The 23,802-nt window shown below is 49.1% G+C and overlaps 1 protein-coding gene across 1 annotated transcript in view; it reads left to right on the top strand.

Annotated features, from left to right (window-relative positions):
• LOC139372403 (CUB and sushi domain-containing protein 2-like) overlaps positions 1-23,802 on the top strand; it is a 773,740-nt gene that overhangs the window by 354,971 nt on the left and 394,967 nt on the right. The window contains exons 8-10 of the mRNA XM_071112112.1: positions 1,494-1,571; positions 6,605-6,692; positions 10,598-10,722. Of these exons, the coding sequence (XP_070968213.1) occupies positions 1,494-1,571; positions 6,605-6,692; positions 10,598-10,722 (291 nt within the window). The remainder of the gene's footprint in view (positions 1-1,493; positions 1,572-6,604; positions 6,693-10,597; positions 10,723-23,802) is intronic.

Genomic DNA, 23,802 nt, shown 5'->3' with positions numbered 1-23,802 from the left:
TCGGATCTTACTCCCCTTCCTATTGTGTTCCTGTTCCTAATCGGATCTTACTCCCCTTCCTATTGTGTTCCTGTTCCTAATCGGATCTTACTCCCCTTCCTATTGTGTTCCTGTTCCTAATAGGATCTTACTCCCCTTCCTATTGTGTTCCTGTTCCTAATCAGATCTTACTCCCCTTCCTATTGTGTTCCTGTTCCTAATCAGATCTTACTCCCCTTCCTATTGTGTTCCTGTTCCTAATCAGATCTTACTCCCCTTCCTATTGTGTTCCTGGTAGGATCTTACTCCCCTTCCTATTGTGTTCCTAATAGGATCTTACTCCCCTTCCTATTATGTTCCTAATAGGATCTTACTCCCCTTCCTATTGTGTTCCTAATAGGATCTTACTCCCCTTCCTATTGTGTTCCTAATAGGATCTTACTCCCCTTCCTATTGTGTTCCTAATAGGATCTTACTCCCCTTCCTATTGTGTTCCTGTTAGGATCTTACTCCCCTTCCTATTGTGTTCCTAATAGGATCTTACTCCCCTCCCTATTGTGTTCCTAATAGGATCTTACTCCCCTTCCTATTGTGTTCCTAATAGGATCTTACTCCCCTTCCTATTGTGTTTCTAATAGGATCTTACTCCCCTTCCTATTGTATTCCTGGTAGGATCTTACTCCCCTTCCTATTGTGTTCCTGTTCCTAATCGGATCTTACTCCCCTTCCTATTGTGTTCCTGTTCCTAATCGGATCTTACTCCCCTTCCTATTGTGTTCCTGTTCCTAATCGGATCTTACTCCCCTTCCTATTGTGTTCCTGTTCCTAATCAGATCTTACTCCCCTTCCTATTGTGTTCCTGGTAGGATCTTACTCCCCTTCCTATTGTGTTCCTAATAGGATCTTACTCCCCTTCCTATTATGTTCCTAATAGGATCTTACTCCCCTTCCTATTGTGTTCCTAATAGGATCTTACTCCCCTTCCTATTGTGTTCCTAATAGGATCTTACTCCCCTTCCTATTGTGTTCCTAATAGGATCTTACTCCCCTTCCTATTGTGTTCCTGTTAGGATCTTACTCCCCTTCCTATTGTGTTCCTAATAGGATCTTACTCCCCTTCCTATTGTGTTCCTGGTAGGATCTTACTCCCCTTCCTATTGTGTTCCTGGTAGAATCATACTCCACATTCCTATTGTGTTCCTAATAGGATCTTACTCCCGTTCCTATTGTGTTCCTGGTAGGATCTTACTCCCCTTCCTATTGTGTTCCTAATAGGATCTTACTCCCCTTCCTATTGTGTTCCTGTTCCTAATAGGATCTTACTCCCCTTCCTATTGTGTTCCTAATAGGATCTTACTCCCCTCCCTATTGTGTTCCTAATAGGATCTTACTCCCCAGACTCTGGTCTCTAGAGTCCTGATTAAACAGGTAACCTGACTGTACATTATCTTCTGGTCTCTACAGTCCTGATTAAACAGGTAACCTGACTGTACATTATCCTCTGGTCTCCACAGTGAAGAAGATGACAGAGCTGAAGTCCAGAGGAGTCAAGATGATGCCCAGTAAAGACAATCATCACAAGATATCAGTTTGTAAGTAGTGCTCCTAGTTGTTATACACTTGTTGGAGTACACCGTTCAACTTATCAGAACAGTTGTTCTGCAAAGTCACGCAACAGGTGGGGGGGGGGGGGGGGGGGGGGGGGGGGGGGTAAAGGAGTGTAGAAACAGAGGTGGGATACAGGGTGGGGAAAGGGGTGTAGAAACAGAGGGAGGGATACAGGGAGAAAGGAGTGTAGAAACAGAGGGTGGGATACAGGGAGGGGAAAGGGGTGTAGTAACAGAGGGAGGGATACAGGGAGGGGGAAGGAGTGTAGAAACAGAGGGAGGGATACAGGGAGGGGGAAAGGAGTGTAGAAACAGAGGGAGGGATAAAGGGAGGGGGAAGGAGTGTAGAAACAGAGGGAGGTATACAGGGAGGGGGAAAGGAGTGTAGAAACAGATGGAGGGATACAGGGAGAAAGGAGTGTAGAAACAGAGGGAGGGATACAGGGAGGGGGAAGGAGTGTAGAAACAGAGGGATGGATACAGGGTGGGGGAAAGGAGTGTAGAAACAGAGGGAGGGATACAGGGAGAAAGGAGTGTAGAAACAGAGGGATGGATACAGGGTGGGGGAAAGGAGTGTAGAAACAGAGGGAGGGATACAGGAAGGGGGAAAGGAGTGTAGAGAACAGGGTTCCAAGAGGTTTTCATCTCCTTAGTCCTCTACCTCCATCACCTCATACCCATCTCCTCTACCTCCATCACCTCATACCCATCTCCTCTACCTCCATCACCACATACCCATCTCCTCTAGTCCTCTACCTCCATCACCTCATACCCATCTCCTCTACCTCCATCACCACATACCCATCTCCTCTAGTCCTCTACCTCCATCACCTCATACCTATCTCCTCTACATCCATCACCTCATACCCATCTCCTCTACCTCCATCACCACATACCCATCTCCTCTACCTGCATCTCCTCATACCCATCTCCTCTAGTCCTCTCCTCTACCCCATCACCACATACCCATGTCCTCTACCTCCATCACCTCATACCATCTCCTCTACCTCCATCACCACATACCCAATTCCTCTACCTCCATCACCTCATACCCAATTCCTCTACCTCCATCACCTCATACCCATGTCCTCTATCTCCATCACCTCACACCCATCTCCTCTAGTCATCTCCTCTACCTCATCACCTCACACCCATATCCTCTAGTCCTCGACCTCCATAACCTCATACCCATCGACTCTTCCTCCATCACCTCATACCCTTCTCCTCTAGTCCTCTACCTCCATCACCTCATAACCATCTCATCTACCTCCATCACCTCATACCCATCTCCTCTACCTCATCACCTCATACCCATCTCCTCTCCCTCCATCACCTCATACCCATACCCTATATTCCTCTACCTCCATCACCTCATACCCATCTCCTCTACCTCCATCACCTCATACCCATCTCCTCTACCTCCATCACCACATACCCATCTCCTCTACCTCCATCACCTCATGCCCATCTCCTCTACCTCCATCACCTCATACTCATCTCCTCTACCTCCATCACCTCATGCCCATCTCCTCTACCTCCATCACCTCATACCCATCTCCTCTACCTCCATCACCTCATGCCCATCTCCTCTACCTCCATCACCTCATACTCATCTCCTCTACCTCCATCACCTCATGCCCATCTCCTCTACCTCCATCACCTCATACCCATTTCCTCTACCTCCATCACCTCATGCCCATCTCCTCTCCCTCCATCACCTCATACCCATACCCTCTATTCCTCTACCTCCATCACCTCATACCCATCTCCTCTACCTCCATCACCTCATACCCATCTCCTCTACCTCCATCACCACATACCCATCTCCTCTACCTCCATCACCTCATGCCCATCTCCTCTACCTCCATCACCTCATACTCATCTCCTCTACCTCCATCACCTCATGCCCATCTCCTCTACCTCCATCACCTCATACCAATCTCCTCTACCTCCATCACCTCATACTCATTTCCTCTACCTCCATCACCTCATACCCATCTCCTCTACCTCCATCACCTCATACCAATCTCCTCTACCTCCATCACCTCATACTCATTTCCTCTACCTCCATCTCCTCTACCTCCATCACCACATACCCATCTCCTCTACCTCCATCACCTCATACCAATCTCCTCTACCTCCATCACCTCATACTCATTTCCTCTACCTCCATCTCCTCTACCTCCATCACCACATACCCATCTCCTCTACCTCCATCACCACATACCCATCTCCTCTACCTCCATCACCTCATACCCATCTCCTCTACCTCCATCACCTCATACCAATCTCCTCTACCTCCATCACCTCATGCCCATCTCCTCTACCTCCATCACCTCATACCAATCTCCTCTACCTCCATCACCTCATACTCATTTCCTCTACCTCCATCTCCTCTACCTCCATCACCTCATACCCATATCCTCTACCTCCATCACCTCATACCAATCTCCTCTACCTCCATCACCTCATACTCATTTCCTCTACCTCCATCTCCTCTACCTCCATCACCTCATACCCATCTCCTCTACCTCCATCACCTCATACCAATCTCCTCTACCTCCATCACCTCATACTCATTTCCTCTACCTCCATCTCCTCTACCTCCATCACCACATACCCATCTCCTCTACCTCCATCACCACATACCCATCTCCTCTACCTCCATCACCTCATACCCATCTCCTCTACCTCCATCACCACATACCCATCTCCTCTACCTCCATCACTTCATACTCATTTCCTCTACCTCCATCTCCTCTACCTCCATCACCTCATACCCATCTCCTCTACCTCCATCACCACATACCAATCTCCTCTACCTCCATCACCTCATACTCATTTCCTCTACCTCCATCTCCTCTACCTCCATCACCACATACCCATCTCCTCTACCTCCATCACCTCATACCCATCTCCTCTACCTCCATCACCTCATACTCATTTCCTCTACCTCCATCTCCTCTACCTCCATCACCACATACCCATCTCCTCTACCTCCATCACCTCATACCCATCTCCTCTACCTCCATCACCACATACCCATCTCCTCTACCTCCATCACCACATACCCATCTCCTCTACCTCCATCACCTCATACCCATCTCCTCTACCTCCATCACCTCATACCCATGTCCTCTACCTCCATCACCACATACCCATCTCCTCTACCTCCATCACCTCATACCCATGTCCTCTACCTCCATCACCACATACCCATCTCCTCTACCTCCATCACCACATACCCATCTCCTCTACCTCCATCACCACATACCCATCTCCTCTAGTCCTCTACCTCCATCACCTCATACCCATCTCCTCTACCTCCATCACCTCATACCCATCTCCTCTACCTCCATCACCACATACCCATCTCCTCTACCTCCATCACCACATACCCATCTCCTCTACCTCCATCACCTCATACCCATCTCCTCTACCTCCATCACCTCATACCCATCTCCTCTACCTCCATCACCACATACCCATCTCCTCTACCTCCATCACCTCATACCCATCTCCTCTACCTCCATCACCACATACCCATCTCCTCTACCTCCATCACCTCATACCCATCTCCTCTACCTCCATCACCACATACCCATCTCCTCTACCTCCATCACCTCATACCCATCTCCTCTACCTCCATCACCACATACCCATCTCCTCTACCTCCATCACCTCATACCCATCTCCTCTACCTCCATCACCACATACCCATCTCCTCTACCTCCATCACCTCATACCCATCTCCTCTACCTCCATCACCTCATACCATCTCCTCTACCTCCATCACCTCATGCCCATCTCCTCTAGTCCTCTACCTCCAACACATCCTGCTCTTTTTTCTATTTTAATAATTTTCCTCTTCATTTTCATTTGAATTCTCCTCTCCCTTCTTTAACTTCTCCTCCAACTCTTTCTCTCTCCATCCCACTGCCCTGGTCCAGTCCTCCCTTCCCTTGAGATGATCCTGCCCTTTCCCCCCCTCATCAATATGCATGAGCCCCCCTGCCATGCTCCAGAGTCTCGGCTAATCAGCCGGTGTCACTTTGGATTTGGCCCCGCCTGTCGGACCTTCGACCCCGCCCTGTCTGTCAAAGGGCCTGCAGGGTTGGCTGGCTCACTGACCCTGTGTCACTTCCCCTTCCTGTCTCAGTCTGTTGATATGTTTTAGCATGATGCTTTCATATTGGTGTAGATATTATTATTTAAATAGATGATAATGTTGATGATGGTCAACAGAGGAATATCAATCCCTAACCTTCACAAAGATATAATTAATATTATGGCTAAAACTATGCCAAGTGACAACAAGTATTAGGTAAAAGAGAATCCAGTCGATCCCTTCTGGCTCTAGACATGAGGGGATGTCAGAGCAGGTATTTAGCCTGGCTACAGGTAGCTGCACCACCCTGTTTGATCGTCTTGAATTGAGAAATCCACTGAGAGAGGGATTGATGTATTTGCATGCCAATCACGTTCACTCTTCTCTCCTCCTGGATGTAGTCTGGGCAGGGGAAATGTGACAATGTGTGTCGTTATCAGTGTAAAAAACAAAAACAAATCAGGTTTAGTTTAAATGCTTCGGTAGGTGATTTTCGCTGTAAAAATCTGTGAACATCTAACTCTCTCTCTATTTCTTATGTCGGCCCTCTCTTTCTCCCTCTCATCCCTCTCTCTCATCCCTCTCTCTCGTCCCTCTCACCCCTCTCTCTCTCTCTCATCCCTCTCTCTCATCCCTCTCTCTCATCCCGCCCTCTCATCCCACCCACTCATCCCTCCCTCTCATCCCTCCCTCTCATCCCTCTCTTTCATCCCCCTCTCTCACCCCTCTCTCTCATCCCTCTCTCATCCCTCTCTCATCCTTCCCTCTCATCCCTCTCTCTCATCCCTCTCTCTCATCCCTTTCTTATCCCTCTCTCATCCCTCACTCTCATCCCTCTCTCTCACCCCTCTCTCTCATCCCTCCCTCTCATCCCTCTCTCTCATCCCTCTCTCTCATCCTCCCCTCTCAGTGTCTCAGATGGGTGTGGCCCAGGGACATAACATGTGTCCAGACCCGGGGATCCCTGACCGAGGGAGAAGAAAAGGATCAGACTTCAGGTAAAGGAGAGGAGAAAATGAGGGGAGAGTACTGTACATGAACAGAGGAGAGACAGAGACTGAGGGGAGAGTACTGTACATGAACAGAGGAGAGACAGAGACTGAGGGGAGAGTACTGTACATGAACAGAGGAGAGACTGAGACAGAGGGGAGAGTACTGTACATGAACAGAGGAGAGACAGAGGGGAGAGTACTGTACATGAACAGAGGAGAGACTGAGGGGAGGGTACTGTACATGAACAGAGGAGAGACTGAGGGGAGAGTACTGTACATGAACAGAGGAGAGACTGAGACAGAGGGGAGAGTACTGTACATGAACAGAGGAGAGACTGAGGGGAGAGTACTGTACATGAACAGAGGAGAGACTGAGGGGAGAGTACTGTACATGAACAGAGGAGAGACTGAGGGGAGAGTACTGCACATGAACAGAGGAGAGACTGAGACAGAGGGGAGAGTACTGTAAATGAACAGAGGAGAGACTGAGGGGAGAGTACTGTACATGAACAGAGGAGAGACTGAGACAGAGGGGAGAGTAATGTACATGAACAGAGGAGAGACAGAGGGGAGAGTACTGTACATGAACAGAGGAGAGACTGAGGGGAGGGTACTGTACATGAACAGAGGAGAGACTGAGGGGAGAGTACTGTACATGAACAGAGGAGAGACTGAGACTGAGGGGAGAGTACTGTACATGAACAGAGGAGAGACTGAGGGGAGAGTACTGCACATGAACAGAGGAGAGACTGAGGGGAGAGTACTGTACATGAACAGAGGAGAGACTGAGACAGAGGGGAGAGTACTGTACATGAACAGAGGAGAGACAGAGGGGAGAGTACTGTACATGAACAGAGGAGAGACTGAGGGGAGAGTACTGTACATGAACAGAGGAGAGACAGAGGGGAGAGTACTGTACATGAACAGAGGAGAGACTGAGGGGAGAGTACTGTACATGAACAGAGGAGAGACTGAGACAGAGGGGAGAGTACTGTACATGAACAGAGGAGAGACTGAGGGGAGAGTACTGTACATTAACAGAGGAGAGACTGAGACAGAGGGGAGAGTACTGTACATGACCCGCGGAGAGACTGAGCGGAGAGTACTGTACATGAACAGAGGAGAGACTGAGGGGAGAGTACTGTACATGAACAGAGGAGAGACTGAGGCTGAGGGGAGAGTACTGTACATGAACAGAGGAGAGAATGAGGGGAGAGTACTGTACATGAACAGAGGAGAGACTGAGGGGAGAGTACTGTACATGAACAGAGGAGAGACTGAGGGGAGAGTACTGTACATGAACAGAGGAGAGACTGAGACAGAGGGGAGAGTACTGTACATGAACAGAGGAGAGACAGAGGGGAGAGTACTGTACATGAACAGAGGAGAGACTGAGGGGAGGGTACTGTACATGAACAGAGGAGAGACTGAGGGGAGAGTACTGTACATGAACAGAGGAGAGACTGAGACAGAGGGGAGAGTACTGTACATGAACAGAGGAGAGACTGAGGGGAGAGTACTGTACATGAACAGAGGAGAGACTGAGGGGAGAGTACTGTACATGAACAGAGGAGAGACTGAGGGGAGGGTACTGTAAATGAACAGAGGAGAGACTGAGGGGAGAGTACTGTAAATGAACATGTATTTAGGAAGACAAAACAATAACTTGTTGTTTTTTTACAAGAATGTGACTCAGGAATACTAAGGAATACTCAGGATTACTAACGAATACTCAGGAATACTAAGGAATACTAAGGAATACTAATGGATACTCAGGAATACCCAGGAATACTCAGTAATACTAAGGAATATTCAGAAATACTCAGAAATACTCTTTTAGTTCTAGAAGAGAACAGGATGGAGCTCTCCTGTTACAGTGGGCCTGTCTCCAAGGGCACCCTATTCCCTATATAGCACACTACATTACACTACACTACAGACATAGGGAATAGGGCCCTGGTCTGTAGTAGTGCACCATATAGGGAATAGGGCCCTGGTCTATAGTAGTGCACTATATAGGGAATAGGGCCCTGGTCTATAGTAGTGCACTATATAGGGAATAGGGCCCTGGTCTATAGTAGTGCACTATATAGGGAATAGGGCCCTGGTCTATAGTAGTGCACTATATAGGGAATAGGGCTCTGGTCTATAGTAGTACCACTATATAGGGAATAGCGCTCTGGTCTATAGTAGTACCACTATATAGGGAATAGGGCTCTGGTCTATAGTAGTACCACTATATAGGGAATAGGGCTCTGGTCTATAGTAGTGCACTATATAGGGAATAGGGCCCTGGTCTATAGTAGTGCACTATATAGGGAATAGGGCCCTGGTCTATAGTAGTGCACTATATAGGGAATAGGGCTCTGGTCTATAGTAGTACCACTATATAGGAAATGGGGCTCTGGTCTATAGTAGTGCACTATATAGGGAATAGGGCCCTGGTCTATAGTAGTGCACTATATAGGGAATAGGGCTCTGGTCTATAGTAGTGCACTATATAGGGAATAGGGCCCTGGTCTATAGTAGTGCACTATATAGGGAATAGGGCCCTGGTCTATAGTAGTGCACTATATAGGGAATAGGGCTCTGGTCTATAGTAGTACCACTATATAGGGAATAGGGCTCTGGTCTATAGTAGTGCACTATATAGGGAATAGGGCTCTGGTCTATAGTAGTGCACTATATAGGGAATAGGGCCCTGGTCTATAGTAGTGCACTATATAGGGAATATGGCCCTGGTCTATAGTAGTGCCACTATATAGGGAATAGGGCCCTGGTCTATAGTAGTGCCACTATATAGGGAATAGGGCTCTGGTCTATAGTAGTACCACTATATAGGGAATAGGGCTCTGGTCTATAGTAGTACCACTATATAGGGAATATGGCTCTGGTCTATATTAGTACCACTATATAGGGAATAGGGCTCTGGTCTATATTAGTACCACTATATAGGGAATAGGTCTCTGGTCTATAGTAGTACCACTATATAGGGAATAGGGCTCTGGTCTATAGTAGTACCACTATATAGGGAATAGGGCTCTGGTCTATAGTAGTACCACTATATAGGGAATAGGGCTCTGGTCTATAGGAGTACCACTATATAGGGAATAGGGCTCTGGTCTATAGTAGTACCACTATATAGGGAATAGGGCTCTGGTCTATAGTAGTACCACTATATAGGGAATAGGGCTCTGGTCTATAGTAGTACCACTATATAGGGAATAGGGCTCTGGTCTATAGTAGTACCACTATATAGGGAATAGGGCTCTGGTCTATAGTAGTACCACTATATAGGGAATAGGGCTCTGGTCTATATTAGTACCACTATATAGGGAATAGGGCTCTGGTCTATAGTAGTACGACTATATAGGGAATAGGGCTCTGGTCTAAAGTAGTACCACTATATAGGGAATAGGGCTCTGGTCTATAGTAGTACCACTATATAGGGAATAGGGCTCTGGTCTATAGTAGTACCACTATATAGGGAATAGGGCTCTGGTCTAAAGTAGTGCACTATATAGGGAATAGGGCTCTGGTCTATAGTAGTGTACTATATAGGGAATAGGGCTCTGGTCTATAGTAGTACCACTATATAGGGAACAGGGGGGCGTTTGGGATGCGTCTCTCTGTATCAGTGACGTGTCTCCGGTTTGTCACTGCGTCTAATACCGACAAATGGGTACGATCCGTCCCCCCACAAAGCACCGCTCTGTGAGGTCACAACAGGAAGCGTTTTTGGAGGAGATGGGATTGAGGTTATTTAAAGACTTGTTAAACAGAGGACTGAAACCTGTACATGCAGACAACCCCTTCAGGGCGGTAGTTTTCCTTCCCAAGGCGTTGGTTAGACCAGAGTTACAGTCCATCTCTATGTGTGTAACCCTCTGTCTCTCTACCTCCCCTTACAGGCGGGGAACCACGGTGCACTTCTCCTGTGATGAGGGTTATGAGCTGCAGGGCTCTAAGAGCATCAGCTGTCTGAGAGTCACAGACAGCTACGTAGGCTGGAGCGACGACCGACCCATCTGCAGAGGTATGGGTGGGAGGGGGGGGTGTCTCTCTGGTCATGTGTGTATCTGTGTCCCTGTGTGTGGGTGTGTGTGTGTGTTTGTGTGTGTGTGTGTGTGTGTGTGTGTGTGTGTATGTGTGTGTGTGTGTGTGGGGGGGGGGGGGTATCTGTTCATACTGTGTGTTTATCAGTTAGCCTGAGCTGGACTTGACTTTCATCTATCTACACTGGCAGTCCACTGCCCACAAGGCGAATAAACTTCCTCCCATCGTTTAGTGACAAGCAGACAGAATGGTCAAGGCCTCTGTGTGTCGTCCACGGCCTCTGTGTCATCCATGGCCTCCATGTGTCGTCCACGGCCTTCGTGTCTCGTCCACGGCCTGTGTGTGTCGTCCACGGCCTGTGTGTGTCGTCCACGGCCTCCGTGTCTCGTCCACGGCCTGTGTGTGTCGTCCACGGCCTCTGTGTGTCGTCCTCGGCCTGTGTGTGTCGTCCACGGCCTCTGTGTGTCGTCCATGGCCTGTGTGTGTCGTCCATGGCCTGTGTGTGTCGTCCACGGCCTGTGTGTGTCGTCTAATCTACCCACAACCTGTGTGGCTTTGTGTTGCACCCTAACCCCCCAAACAGGCTGATGTTCTATTGACAACAACTGTGTCTGAATGTATCAGAGTAAAGCAGACAGACAGAGTCCCGTCTCTATTAGATTAATGTATCAAAGTAAAGTAGAGAGAGACAGAGTACCGTCTCTATCCCTCTACACTCAAAGACTCACTCACACGCACACAAACACACACACACACACACACACACACACACACACACACACACACACAGTGACTATGACCTTACCTTTGAGGTCCAGTTTTCTACAGTCCCTTTGGCACTCATTTCAGAACCATGTGGTGATTATTCAAATCTCTAGACACAAAACTCAAAACGGTCATCACTTGTAACACAGGCTGTCCAGTGTTGAAAACATTGCATTGTGCATTCATATCTTTAAAGAAACATTGCATTTGTTCAAATAACTCATTTATCATGAAATACCATAGAAACATTCATTTAGATCACCCACACACAAGATACCGATGGTTTCACTGTGTAGTTGTTCCTACAATCATTAAATATTGTAGTACAAAATATGTGAAAACATCACTGCAGTGTTCCTCACCTGGCTTACTGTAAAACATCACTGCAGTGTTCCTCACCTGGCTTACTGTAAAACATCACTGCAGTGTTCCTCACCTGGCTAACTGTAAAACATCACTGCAGTGTTCCTCACCAGGCTTACTGTAAAACATCAGCTGCAGTGTTCCTCACCTGGCTTACTGTAAAACTTCACTGCAGTGTTCCTCACCTGGCTTACTGTAAAACTTCACTGCAGTGTTCCTCACCTGGCTTACTGTAAAACATCAGCTGCAGTGTTCCTCACCTGGCTTACTGTAAAACATCAGCTGCAGTGTTCCTCACCTGGCTTACTGTAAAACATCACTGCAGTGTTCCTCACCTGGCTTACTGTAAAACATCAGCTGCAGTGTTCCTCACCTGGCTTACTGTAAAACATCACTGCAGTGTTCCTCACCTGGCTTACTGTAAAACATCACTGCAGTGTTCCTCACCTGGCTTACTGTAAAACATCACTGCAGTGTTCCTTGCCTGGCTTACTGTAAAACATCACTGCAGTGTTCCTCACCTGGCTTACTGTAAAACATCACTGCAGTGTTCCTCACCTGGCTTACTGTAAAACATCAATGCAGTGTTCCTCACCTGGCTTACTGTAAAACATCACTGCAGTGTTCCTCACCTGGCTTACTGTAAAACATCAGCTGCAGTGTTCCTCACCTGGCTTACTGTAAAACATCACTGCAGTGTTCCTCACCTGGTTTACTGTAAAACATCAGCTGCAGTGTTCCTCACCTGGTTTACTGTAAAACATCAGCTGCAGTGTTCCTCACCTGGCTTACTGTAAAACATCACTGTAGTGTTCCTCTCCTGGCTTACTGTAAAACATCACTGCAGTGTTCCTCACCTGGCTTACTGTAAAACATCAGATGCAGTGATCCTCACCTAACTTACTGTAAAACATCACTGCATTGTTCCTCACCTGGCTTACTGTAAAACATCACTGCAGTGTTCCTCACCTGGCTTACTGTAAAACATCACTGCAGTGTTCCTCACCTGGCTTACTGTAAAACATCAGCTGCAGTGTTCCTCACCTGGCTTACTGTAAAACATCACTGCAGTGTTCCCTCACCTGGCTAACTGTAAAACATCACTGCAGTGTTCCTCACCTGGCTTACTGTAAAACTTCACTGCAGTGTTCCTCACCTGGCTTACTGTAAAAATTCACTGCAGTGTTCCTCACCTGGCTTACTGTAAAACATCACTGCAGTGTTCCCTCACCTGGCTAACTGTAAAACATCACTGCAGTGTTCCTCACCTGGCTTACTGTAAAACTTCACTGCAGTGTTCCTCACCTGGCTTACTGTAAAACTTCACTGCAGTGTTCCTCACCTGGCTTACTGTAAAACATCACTGCAGTGTTCCTCACCTGGCTTACTGTAAAACTTCACTGCAGTGTTCCTCACCTGGCTTACTGTAAAAACAGTACTTCTATATTTCCATCAACTCTGTCTTGTGGATTTGGCCACAGGTTCTCATCCACATCACAATGGATGTTATCATTAGCTAAACATCTTGGGAAGAATCTTCGGAATCCAGGCCTGACACTGGTCTGCCGTGATGTCATTGCATGTGTCATCCATGGCCTGGAGAAGGGTGGCTTGTTCGTGAGGGCGCCTATCATTTACCTTCCACCTACATGTGGAGAAAAATTCCTCAATCGGTTTAGGGAAAGGAGAGTATGGGGGTGAGTACAGGGTGGTAAATTGTGGATGGGTCTGAAACCATGCTTGCACCATTTGAGCATGGTGGAACCTGACATTATCCCACACAATGACATAGGTCACGCCATCAGCTCTACAGACCTGATTTAGCTCATCAAGGTTACAAGGAGAGCTGCATTATATGATCCAATATGAGGTCTGCGTCCCACCCACACCATCTTCTGATATAGCCGCACACATGGTGAGGTTGGCCCCACGTTGTCCAGGTATTTGGATGGTTGCCCCCTGGCCAATGAAATTCCGACCTCTCCTCCTTGTCTTGGCCAGGTTGAAGCCTGCCTCATCCAAAAAGTGGAATTTGTGATGGTTTTCATCAGTATCCAGCTCCATCACCCTCTAAAAATACATTTTGGAAAGAGAATTACGGATTACAATGTGATGTAGAATTTGGGGGGGGGGGGTTCACAACAGGCATCTTGAAACTGAACATACCTGAACATACTCAGTCCTCAGTTACTTCACTCTGTCTGCATTTCTTTCAAAAGGCACACCGTATATCTGTTTTAGAGACACCTGGTGCCTTTTCAGCACGCGTGAAATACTCAGAAAACGTATGGCTTCCACATTGTTGAACATGTCATCATTGTCCAAGATGTGCTGCCGAATATTTGTAAGGCGAATATAATTTCTGTCCCGAAACAAATTGTCCACAGCCCGCTCTTATTGGTCAATGAGAATGTTCCCTCTGCCTCCCCTATTTGGCCTAGTATCAATTCTGCTGAGAAAATGACAGTAAGATCACATTTAGTCACATCACCTACTCTGTGATACACATTGGCATGCAATATAAAGTCATTTGACAGTTGAGAGTAGCCAAATGTTTAGTGCACGCTGAAGACTTACTGGTTCTCATTGCAGAAAGTTCTGATGATTGAGGCCACGGTTGATCTTCTGAGGTTTGGTTGAATCATTGCAGCTTCCTCAGTCGTTGTCTTGCCATGATTTACGACATGGTCTAAAACTATTGCTCAGATTTCATTGGACGCTCTTTGCTTTTGCTGCCGCTGTCTTGGTCCCTGGCCTTGTCCTCTACCACGTTCCCCCCCACAGCTCTCCAACGAGGCCCACGACCACCTCTCAGAAGGGGTGCTTGGTCCGTGACCTTGTCTTCTAACACGTTCCCCCCACAGCTCTCCAACGAGGCCCACGACCACCTCTCAGAAGGGGTGCTTGGTCCGTGGCCTTGTCCTCTACCACGTTTCCCCCACACCTCTCAAACGAGGCCCACGAACACCTCTCAGAAGGGGTGCTTGGTCCGTGGCCTTGTCCTCTACCATGTTCCCCCACACCTCTCAAACGAGGCCCACGACCACCTCTCAGAAGGGGTGCTTGGTCCGTGGCCTTGTCCTCTACCATGTTCCCCCCACAGCTCTCCAACGAGGCCCACGACCACCTCTCAGAAGGGGTGCTTGGTCCGTGGCCTTGTCCTCTACCACATTCCCCCCACACCTCTCAAACGAGGCCCACGACCACCTCTCAGAAGGGGTGCTTGTCCTCTACCACGTTCCCCCACACGTCTCAAACGAGGCCCACGACCACCTCTCAGAAGGGGTGCTTGGTCCGTGGCCTTGTCCTCTACCACGTTCCCCCCACACCTCTCCAACGAGGCCCACGACCACCTCTCAGAAGGGGTGCTTGGTCCGTGGCCTTGTCCTCTACCACGTTCCTCCCACACCTCTCCAACGAGGCCCACGACCACCTCTCAGAAGGGGTGCTTGGTCCGTGGCCTTGTCCTCTACCACATTCCCCCCACACCTCTCAAACGAGGCCCACGACCACCTCTCAGAAGGGGTGCTTGGTCCGTGGTCTTGTCCTCTACCACGTTCCCCCCACACCTCTCCAACGAGGCCCACGACCACCTCTCAGAAGGGGTGCTTGGTCCGTGGCCTTGTCCTCTACCACATTCCCCCCACACCTCTCCAACGAGGCCCACGACCACCTCTCAGAAGGGGTGCTTGGTCCGTGGCCTTGTCCTCTACCATGTTCCCCCCACAGCTCTCCAACGAGGACCACGACCACCTCTCAGAAGGGGTGCTTGGTCCGTGGCCTTGTCCTCTACCACGTTCCCCCACAGCTCTCCAACGAGGCCCACCACCACCTCTCAGAAGGGGTGCTTGGTCCGTGGCCTTGTCCTCTACCACATTCCCCCCACACCTCTCCAACGAGGCCCACGACCACCTCTCAGAAGGGGTGCTTGGTCCGTGGCCTTGTCCTCTACCACGTTCCCCCCACAGCTCTCCAACGAGGACCACGACCACCTCTCAGAAGGGGTGCTTGGTCTGTGGCCTTGTCCTCTACCACGTTCCCCCACACCTCTCAAAGGAGGCCCACAACCACCTCTCAGAAGGGGTGCTTGGTCCGTGGCCTTGTCCTCTACCACGTTCCCCTCACAGCTCTCCAACGAGGACCACGACCACCTCTCAGAAGGGGTGCTTGGTCCGTGGCCTTGTCCTCTACCACGTTCCTCCCACACCTCTCAAACGAGGCCCACAACCACCTCTCAGAAGGGGTGCTTGTCCTCTACCACGTTCCCCCCACACCTCTCAAACGAGGCCCACAACCACCTCTCAGAAAGGGTGCTTGGTCCGTGGCCTTGTCCTCTACCACGTTCCCCCACACCTCTCCAACGAGGCCCACGACCACCTCTCAGAAGGGGTGCTTGGTCCGTGGCCTTGTCCTCTACCACGTTCCTCCCACACCTCTCCAACGAGGCCCACGACCACCTCTCAGAAGGGGTGCTTGGTCCGTGGCCTTGTCCTCTACCACGTTCCCCCCACATCTCTCCAACGAGGCCCACGACCACCTCTCAGAAGGGGTGCTTGGTCCGTGGCCTTGTCCTCTACCACGTTCCCCCCACAGCTCTCCAACGAGGACCACGACCACCTCTCAGAAGGGGTGCTTGGTCTGTGGCCTTGTCCTCTACCACGTTCCCCCACACCTCTCAAAGGAGGCCCACAACCACCTCTCAGAAGGGGTGCTTGGTCCGTGGCCTTGTCCTCTACCACATTCCCCCCACACCTCTCCAACGAGGACCACGACCACCTCTCAGAAGGGGTGCTTGGTCCGTGGCCTTGTCCTCTACCACATTCCCCCACACCTCTCAAAGGAGGCCCACAACCACCTCTCAGAAGGGGTGCTTGGTCCGTGGCCTTGTCCTCTACCACGTTCCCCTCACAGCTCTCCAACGAGGACCACGACCACCTCTCAGAAGGGGTGCTTGGTCCGTGGCCTTGTCCTCTACCACGTTCCTCCCACACCTCTCAAACGAGGCCCACAACCACCTCTCAGAAGGGGTGCTTGTCCTCTACCACGTTCCCCCCACACCTCTCCAACGAGGCCCACGACCACCTCTCAGAAGGGGTGCTTGGTCCGTGGCCTTGTCCTCTACCACGTTCCCCCCACACCTCTCCAACGAGGCCCACGACCACCTCTCAGAAGGGGTGCTTGGTCCGTGGCCTTGTCCTCTACCACGTTCCTCCCACACCTCTCCAACGAGGCCCACGACCACCTCTCAGAAGGGGTGCTTGGTCCGTGGACTTGTCGTCTACCACATTCCCCCCACACCTCTCAAACGAGGCCCACGACCACCTCTCAGAAGGGGTGCTTGGTCCGTGGTCTTGTCCTCTACCATGTTCCCCCCACACCTCTCAAACGAGGCCCACGACCACCTCTCAGAAGGGGTGCTTGGTCCGTGGCCCTGTCCTCTACCACGTTCCCCCCACACCTCTCAAACGAGGCCCACGACCACCTCTCAGAAGGGGTGCTTGGTCCGTGGCCTTGTCCTCTACCACGTTCCCCCCACAGCTCTCCAACGAGGCCCACGACCACCTCTCAGAAGGGGTGCTTGGTCCGTGGCCTTGTCCTCTACCACGTTCCCCCCACAGCTCTCCAACGAGGCCCACGACCACCTCTCAGAAGGGGTGCTTGGTCCGTGGCCTTGTCCTCTACCACGTTCCCCCCACAGCTCTCCAACGAGGCCCACGACCACCTCTCAGAAGGGGTGCTTGGTCCGTGGCCTTGTCCTCTACCACGTTCCCCCCACACCTCTCCAACGAGGCCCACGACCACCTCTCAGAAGGGGTGCTTGGTCCGTGGCCTTGTCCTCTACCACGTTCCCCCCACAGCTCTCCAACGAGGCCCACGACCACCTCTCAGAAGGGGTGCTTGGTCCGTGGCCTTGTCCTCTACCACATTCCCCCCACACCTCTCCAACGAGGACCACGACCACCTCTCAGAAGGGGTGCTTGGTCCGTGGCCTTGTCCTCTACCACATTCCCCCCACACCTCTCCAACGAGGCCCACGACCACCTCTCAGAAGGGGTGCTTGTCCCCTGCCATTCCTTTGACCACCAAGTCTTCCTCGTCTTCTTCCTCCCACTGCTTGACCTCTATTGTGACCTGGATCACCTGCCGGCTCCATGATATCACTATGTTGTTGTAGGTGGATACCACTCAGTTCACTATACAGCTCCATGATATCACTGTTGTTGTAGGTAGATACCACTCAGTTCACTATACAGCTCCACTATACAGCTCCATGATATCACTATGTTGTTGTAGGTGGATACCACTCAGTTCACTATACAGCTCCATGTTATCACTATGCTGCTGTAGGTGGATACCACTCAGTTCACTATACAGCTCTACTATACAGCTCCATGTTATTTCTATGTTGTTGTAGGTGGATACCACTCAGTTCACTATACAGCTCCATGATATCGCTATGCTGCTGTAGGTGGATACCACTCAGTTCACTATACAGCTCCACTATACAGCTCCATGATATCTCTATGCTGCTGTAGGTGGATACCACTCAGTTCACTATACAGCTCCACTATACAGCTCCATGATATCTATATGTTGTTGTAGGTGGATACCACTCAGTTCACTATACAGCTCCATGTTATCTCTATGTTGTTGTAGGTGGATACCACTCAGTTCACTATACAGCTCTACTATACAGCTCCTTGATATCACTATGTTGTTGTAGGTGGATACCACTCAGTTCACTATACAGCTCCATGATATCACTGTTGTTGTAGGTGGATACCACTCAGTTCACTATACAGCTCCATGATATCACTGTTGTTGTAGGTGGATACCACTCAGTTCACTATACAGCTCCATGATATCTCTATGTTGTTGTAGGTGGATACCACTCAGTTCACTATACAGCTTCATGATATCACTGTTGTTGTAGGTGGATACCACTCAGTTCACTACACTCAACATCCACTTTATTAGGTACACCTGCGTGTTAACTCAAATAGCCTGCTCCTTCGAACAGCGAATCATGTGGCGGCCTGCAACTCAATATATAGAGTATATAGAGTAGAGAGCTTTAGTTGTCATTCGACCAAACATTAGAACGGGCAAGATGAGTAATCTCATCTTGACCGTGGTCTGATTGTTGATGCCACACATGGTGGTTCCAGCATCTCAGAAACAGCTGCCTTCCTGGGATTTTTTAAGCACTACAATCTCCAGTTTACAGAGAATGGTGCGATAAACAAAACACATGCGGTACTGTGCTCAAAAACACCTTGTTAATGAGAGAGGTCAGAGGAGAATGTCCAGTCTCATTCAGGCTAACAGAAAGGCCTCAAATGCTCAAAAAACAGCCATTTAAAACAGTGGTGTGCAGAAGGGCATCTCTTAAACGTCCAACACCGTGAATAATTCAGGCGGTTGTGTAGGCAAAAGGGGGTCCTACCCAGTACTAGAGAGGTGTACCTAATAAAGTGGCCCGTGAGTGTACAGTAATGTCAAATCTGAAAACATGGTCTGGAAAAGTGGTACAATGGACCATAGAAACAGTGTCTGATAAAGAATGATGATGAAACATTACATCCATAGATAATGTTGTCCAATTGGTTCATGTTCCACGGTAATTGGTGTCAATGGATCTCGTTATCCTGAAACACTCATGATCTAAACATTGTTTGTCGGTTTCCATAAAATTATTTCCATCACAACTATGAAAATAAGACATATGGAATCATGTAGCAACCAAAGAAGTGTTAAACAAATCAAAATATATTTAATATTTTAGATTCTTCCAGGAATGGAGCCAACAAGTGCCACCCTTTGCCTTGATGACAGCTTTTCACCCTCTCTGCATTCTTTCAACGAGTGTCATGAGGAATGCTTTTCCTCCAGTCTTGAAGGAGTTCCCACATATGCTGAGCACTTGTTGGCTGCTTTTTCTTCACTCTCATCCCAACTCATCCCAAACCATCTCTTTTGGGTTGAGTTTGGGTGAGTGTGGAGGCCAGGTCATCTGATGCAGCACTCCATCACTCTCCTTCTTGGTCAAAAAGTCCTTACACAGCCTGGAGGTGTGTTGGGTCACTGTCCTGTTGAAAAACACATGATAGTCCCACTAAGTGCAAACCAGATGGGATGGAGTTTCGCTGCAGAATGCTGTGGTAGCCATGCTGGTTATGTCCCGCCTGCTCCCGCTCTTCCCCCCTGGCGCTCGAGGGCATCACACACACCTGCCTTCCCCCGTCACGCGCATCAGCAATTATTGGACTCACCTGGACTCAATCACCTCTGTCATTACTTCCCCTATATATGTCAGGTCCCTGCTCTGCTTCAGCATTGATTGTCGTCTGTCTTTGTGTGCCGACGTTGTTCATGTTTCATGTCTGTCTAAATGTTGAGTCCCTGTACCTGCTTCTCATCTCCGGCGTCGGTCGTTACAGGTTAAGTGTGCTTTGAATTATAAATAAATCACAGACAGTGTCACAAGCAAATCAAATCAAATCAAATCAAATTTTATTTGTCACATACACATGGTTAGCAGATGTTAATGCGAGTGTAGCGAAATGCTTGTGCTTCTAGTTCCGACAATGCAGTAATAACAAGTAATCTAACTAACAATTCCAAAACTACTGTCTTGTACACAGTGTAAGGGGATAAAGAATATGTACATAAGGATATATGAATGAGTGATGGTACAGAGCAGCATAGGCAAGATACAGTAGATGGTATCGGGTACAGTATGTACAAATGAGATGAGTATGTAAACAAAGTGGCATAGTACAGTATAAAGTGGCTAGTGATACATGTATTACATAAGGATACCGTCGATGATATAGAGTACAGTATATACGTATGCGTATGAGATGAATAATGTAGGGTAAGTAACATTTATATAAGGTAGCATTGTTTAAAGTGGCTAGTGATATATTTACATCATTTCCCATCAATTCCCATTATTAAAGTGGCTGGAGTTGAGTCAGTGTCAGTGTGTTGGCAGCAGCCACTCAGTGTTAGTGGTGGCTGTTTAACAGTCTGATGGCCTTGAGATAGAAGCTGTTTTTCAGTCTCTCGGTCCCAGCTTTGATGCACCTGTACTGACCTCGCCTTCTGGATGATAGCGGGGTGAACAGGCAGTGGCTCGGGTGGTTGATGTCCTTGATGATCTTTATGGCCTTCCTGTGACATCGGGTGGTGTAGGTGTCCTGGAGGGCAGGTAGTTTGCCCCCGGTGATGCGTTGTGCAGACCTCACTACCCTCTGGAGAGCCTTACGGTTGAGGGCGGTGCAGTTGCCATACCAGGCGGTGATACAGCCCGCCAGGATGCTCTCGATTGTGCATCTGTAGAAGTTTGTGAGTGCTTTTGGTGACAAGCCGAATTTCTTCAGCCTCCTGAGGTTGAAGAGGCGCTGCTGCGCCTTCTTCACGATGCTGTCTGTGTGAGTGGACCAATTCAGTTTGTCTGTGATGTGTATGCCGAGGAACTTAAAACTTGCTACCCTCTCCACTACTGTTCCATCGATGTGGATAGGGGGGTGTTCCCTCTGCTGTTTCCTGAAGTCCACAATCATCTCCTTAGTTTTGTTGACGTTGAGTGTGAGGTTGTTTTCCTGACACCACACTCCGAGGGCCCTCACCTCCTCCCTGTAGGCCGTCTCATCGTTGTTGGTAATCAAGCCTACCACTGTTGTGTCGTCCGCAAACTTGATGATTGAGTTGGAGGCGTGCGTGGCCACGCAGTCGTGGGTGAACAGGGAGTACAGGAGAGGGCTCAGAACGCAACCTTGTGGGGCCCCAGTGTTGAGGATCAGCGGGGAGGAGATGTTGTTGCCTACCCTCACCACCTGGGGGCGGCCCGTCAGGAAGTCCAGTACCCAGTTGCACAGGGCGGGGTCGAGACCCAGGGTCTCGAGCTTGATGACGAGCTTGGAGGGTACTATGGTGTTGAATGCCGAGCTGTAGTCGATGAACAGCATTCTCACATAGGTATTCCTCTTGTCCAGATGGGTTAGGGCAGTGTGCAGTGTGGTTGAGATTGCATCGTCTGTGGACCTATTTGGGCGGTAAGCAAATTGGAGTGGGTCTAGGGTGTCAGGTAGGGTGGAGGTGATATGGTCCTTGACTAGTCTCTCAAAGCACTTCATGATGACGGATGTGAGTGCTACGGGGCGGTAGTCATTTAGCTCAGTTACCTTAGCTTTCTTGGGAACAGGAACAATGGTGGCCCTCTTGAAGCATGTGGGAACAGCAGACTGGTATAGGGATTGATTGAATATGTCCGTAAACACACCGGCCAGCTGGTCTGCGCATGCTCTGAGGGCGCGGCTGGGGATGCCATCTGGGCCTGCAGCCTTGCGAGGGTTAACACGTTTAAATGTCTTACTCACCTCGGCTGCAGTGAAGGAGAGACCGCATGTTTTCGTTGCAGGCCGTGTCAGTGGCACTGTATTGTCCTCAAAGCGGGCAAAAAAGTTATTTAGTCTGCCTGGGAGCAAGACATCCTGGTCCGTGACTGGGCTGGGTTTCTTCCTGTAGTCCGTGATTGACTGTAGACCCTGCCACATGCCTCTTGTGTCTGAGCCGTTGAATTGAGATTCTACTTTGTCTCTGTACTGGCGCTTAGCTTGTTTGATAGCCTTGCGGAGGGAATAGCTGCACTGTTTGTATTCGGTCATGTTACCAGACACCTTGCCCTGATTAAAAGCAGTGGTTCGCGCTTTCAGTTTCACACGAATGCTGCCATCAATCCACGGTTTCTGGTTAGGGAATGTTTTAATCGTTGCTATGGGAACGACATCTTCAACGCACGTTCTAATGAACTCGCACACCGAATCAGCGTATTCGTCAATGTTGTTATCTGACGCAATACGAAACATCTCCCAGTCCACGTGATGGAAGCAGTCTTGGAGTGTGGAGTCAGCTTGGTCGGACCAGCGTTGGACAGACCTCAGCGTGGGAGCCTCTTGTTTTAGTTTCTGTCTGTAGGCAGGGATCAACAAAATGGAGTCGTGGTCAGCTTTTCCGAAAGGGGGGCGGGGCAGGGCCTTATATGCGTCGCGGAAGTTAGAGTAACAATGGTCCAAGGTCTTTCCTCCCACACCATCACACCTCCCACACCTCCCACACCAAGCACCCCCACACCATCACACCTCCTCCTCCGTGATTGACGGTGGGAGCTACACATGCGGAGATCATCCATTCACCTACTCTGCGTCAGACATGGCGGTTGAAACCAAACAAATCTCAAATTTGGACTCATCACAACAAAGGACAGATTTCCACGGGCCTAATGTCCATTGCACGTGTTTCTTGGCCCAAGGGGTATCTTTGGACACAATTTGACCATGAATGCCTGATTCACACAGTCTCCTCTGTTCTCTAGTTTTATATCTCTAGTTATATACAGTGGCAAGAAAAAGTATTTGATTTCTGCATAGATCTGTCATGAAATATAATCTGATCTTCATCTAAGTCACAGCAATAGACAAACACAGTCAGCTTAAACTAAATACACACAAACAATTATACATGTTCATGTCTTTATTGAACACACCGTGTAAACATTCACAGTGCAGGGTGGGAAAAGTATGTGAACTTTTGGATTTAATAACTGGTTGACCCTACTTTGGCAGCAATAAACTCAACCAAACGTTTTCTGTAGTTGTGGCTCAGACCTGCACAACGGTCAGGAGGAATTTTGGACCATTCATCTTTACAAAACTGTTTCAGTTCAACTATGTAATTGGGATGTCTGGTGTGAACTGCTCTCTCGAGGTCATGCCACAGCATCTCCATCAGGTTGAGGTCAGGACTCTACATCTCAATCGGGTTGAGGTCAGGACTCTGACTGGGCCGCTCCAGAAGGTGTATATTCTTCTGTCGAAGCCATTCTGTTGTTGATTTACTTCTGTGTTTTGGTTCGTTGTCATGTTGC

The sequence above is a fragment of the Oncorhynchus clarkii genome, chromosome 18, assembly GCF_045791955.1.
Source record: "Oncorhynchus clarkii lewisi isolate Uvic-CL-2024 chromosome 18, UVic_Ocla_1.0, whole genome shotgun sequence".
Taxonomy (NCBI): Eukaryota; Metazoa; Chordata; class Actinopteri; order Salmoniformes; family Salmonidae; genus Oncorhynchus; species Oncorhynchus clarkii.
This window is presented reverse-complemented; position numbering and strand designations above follow the sequence as displayed.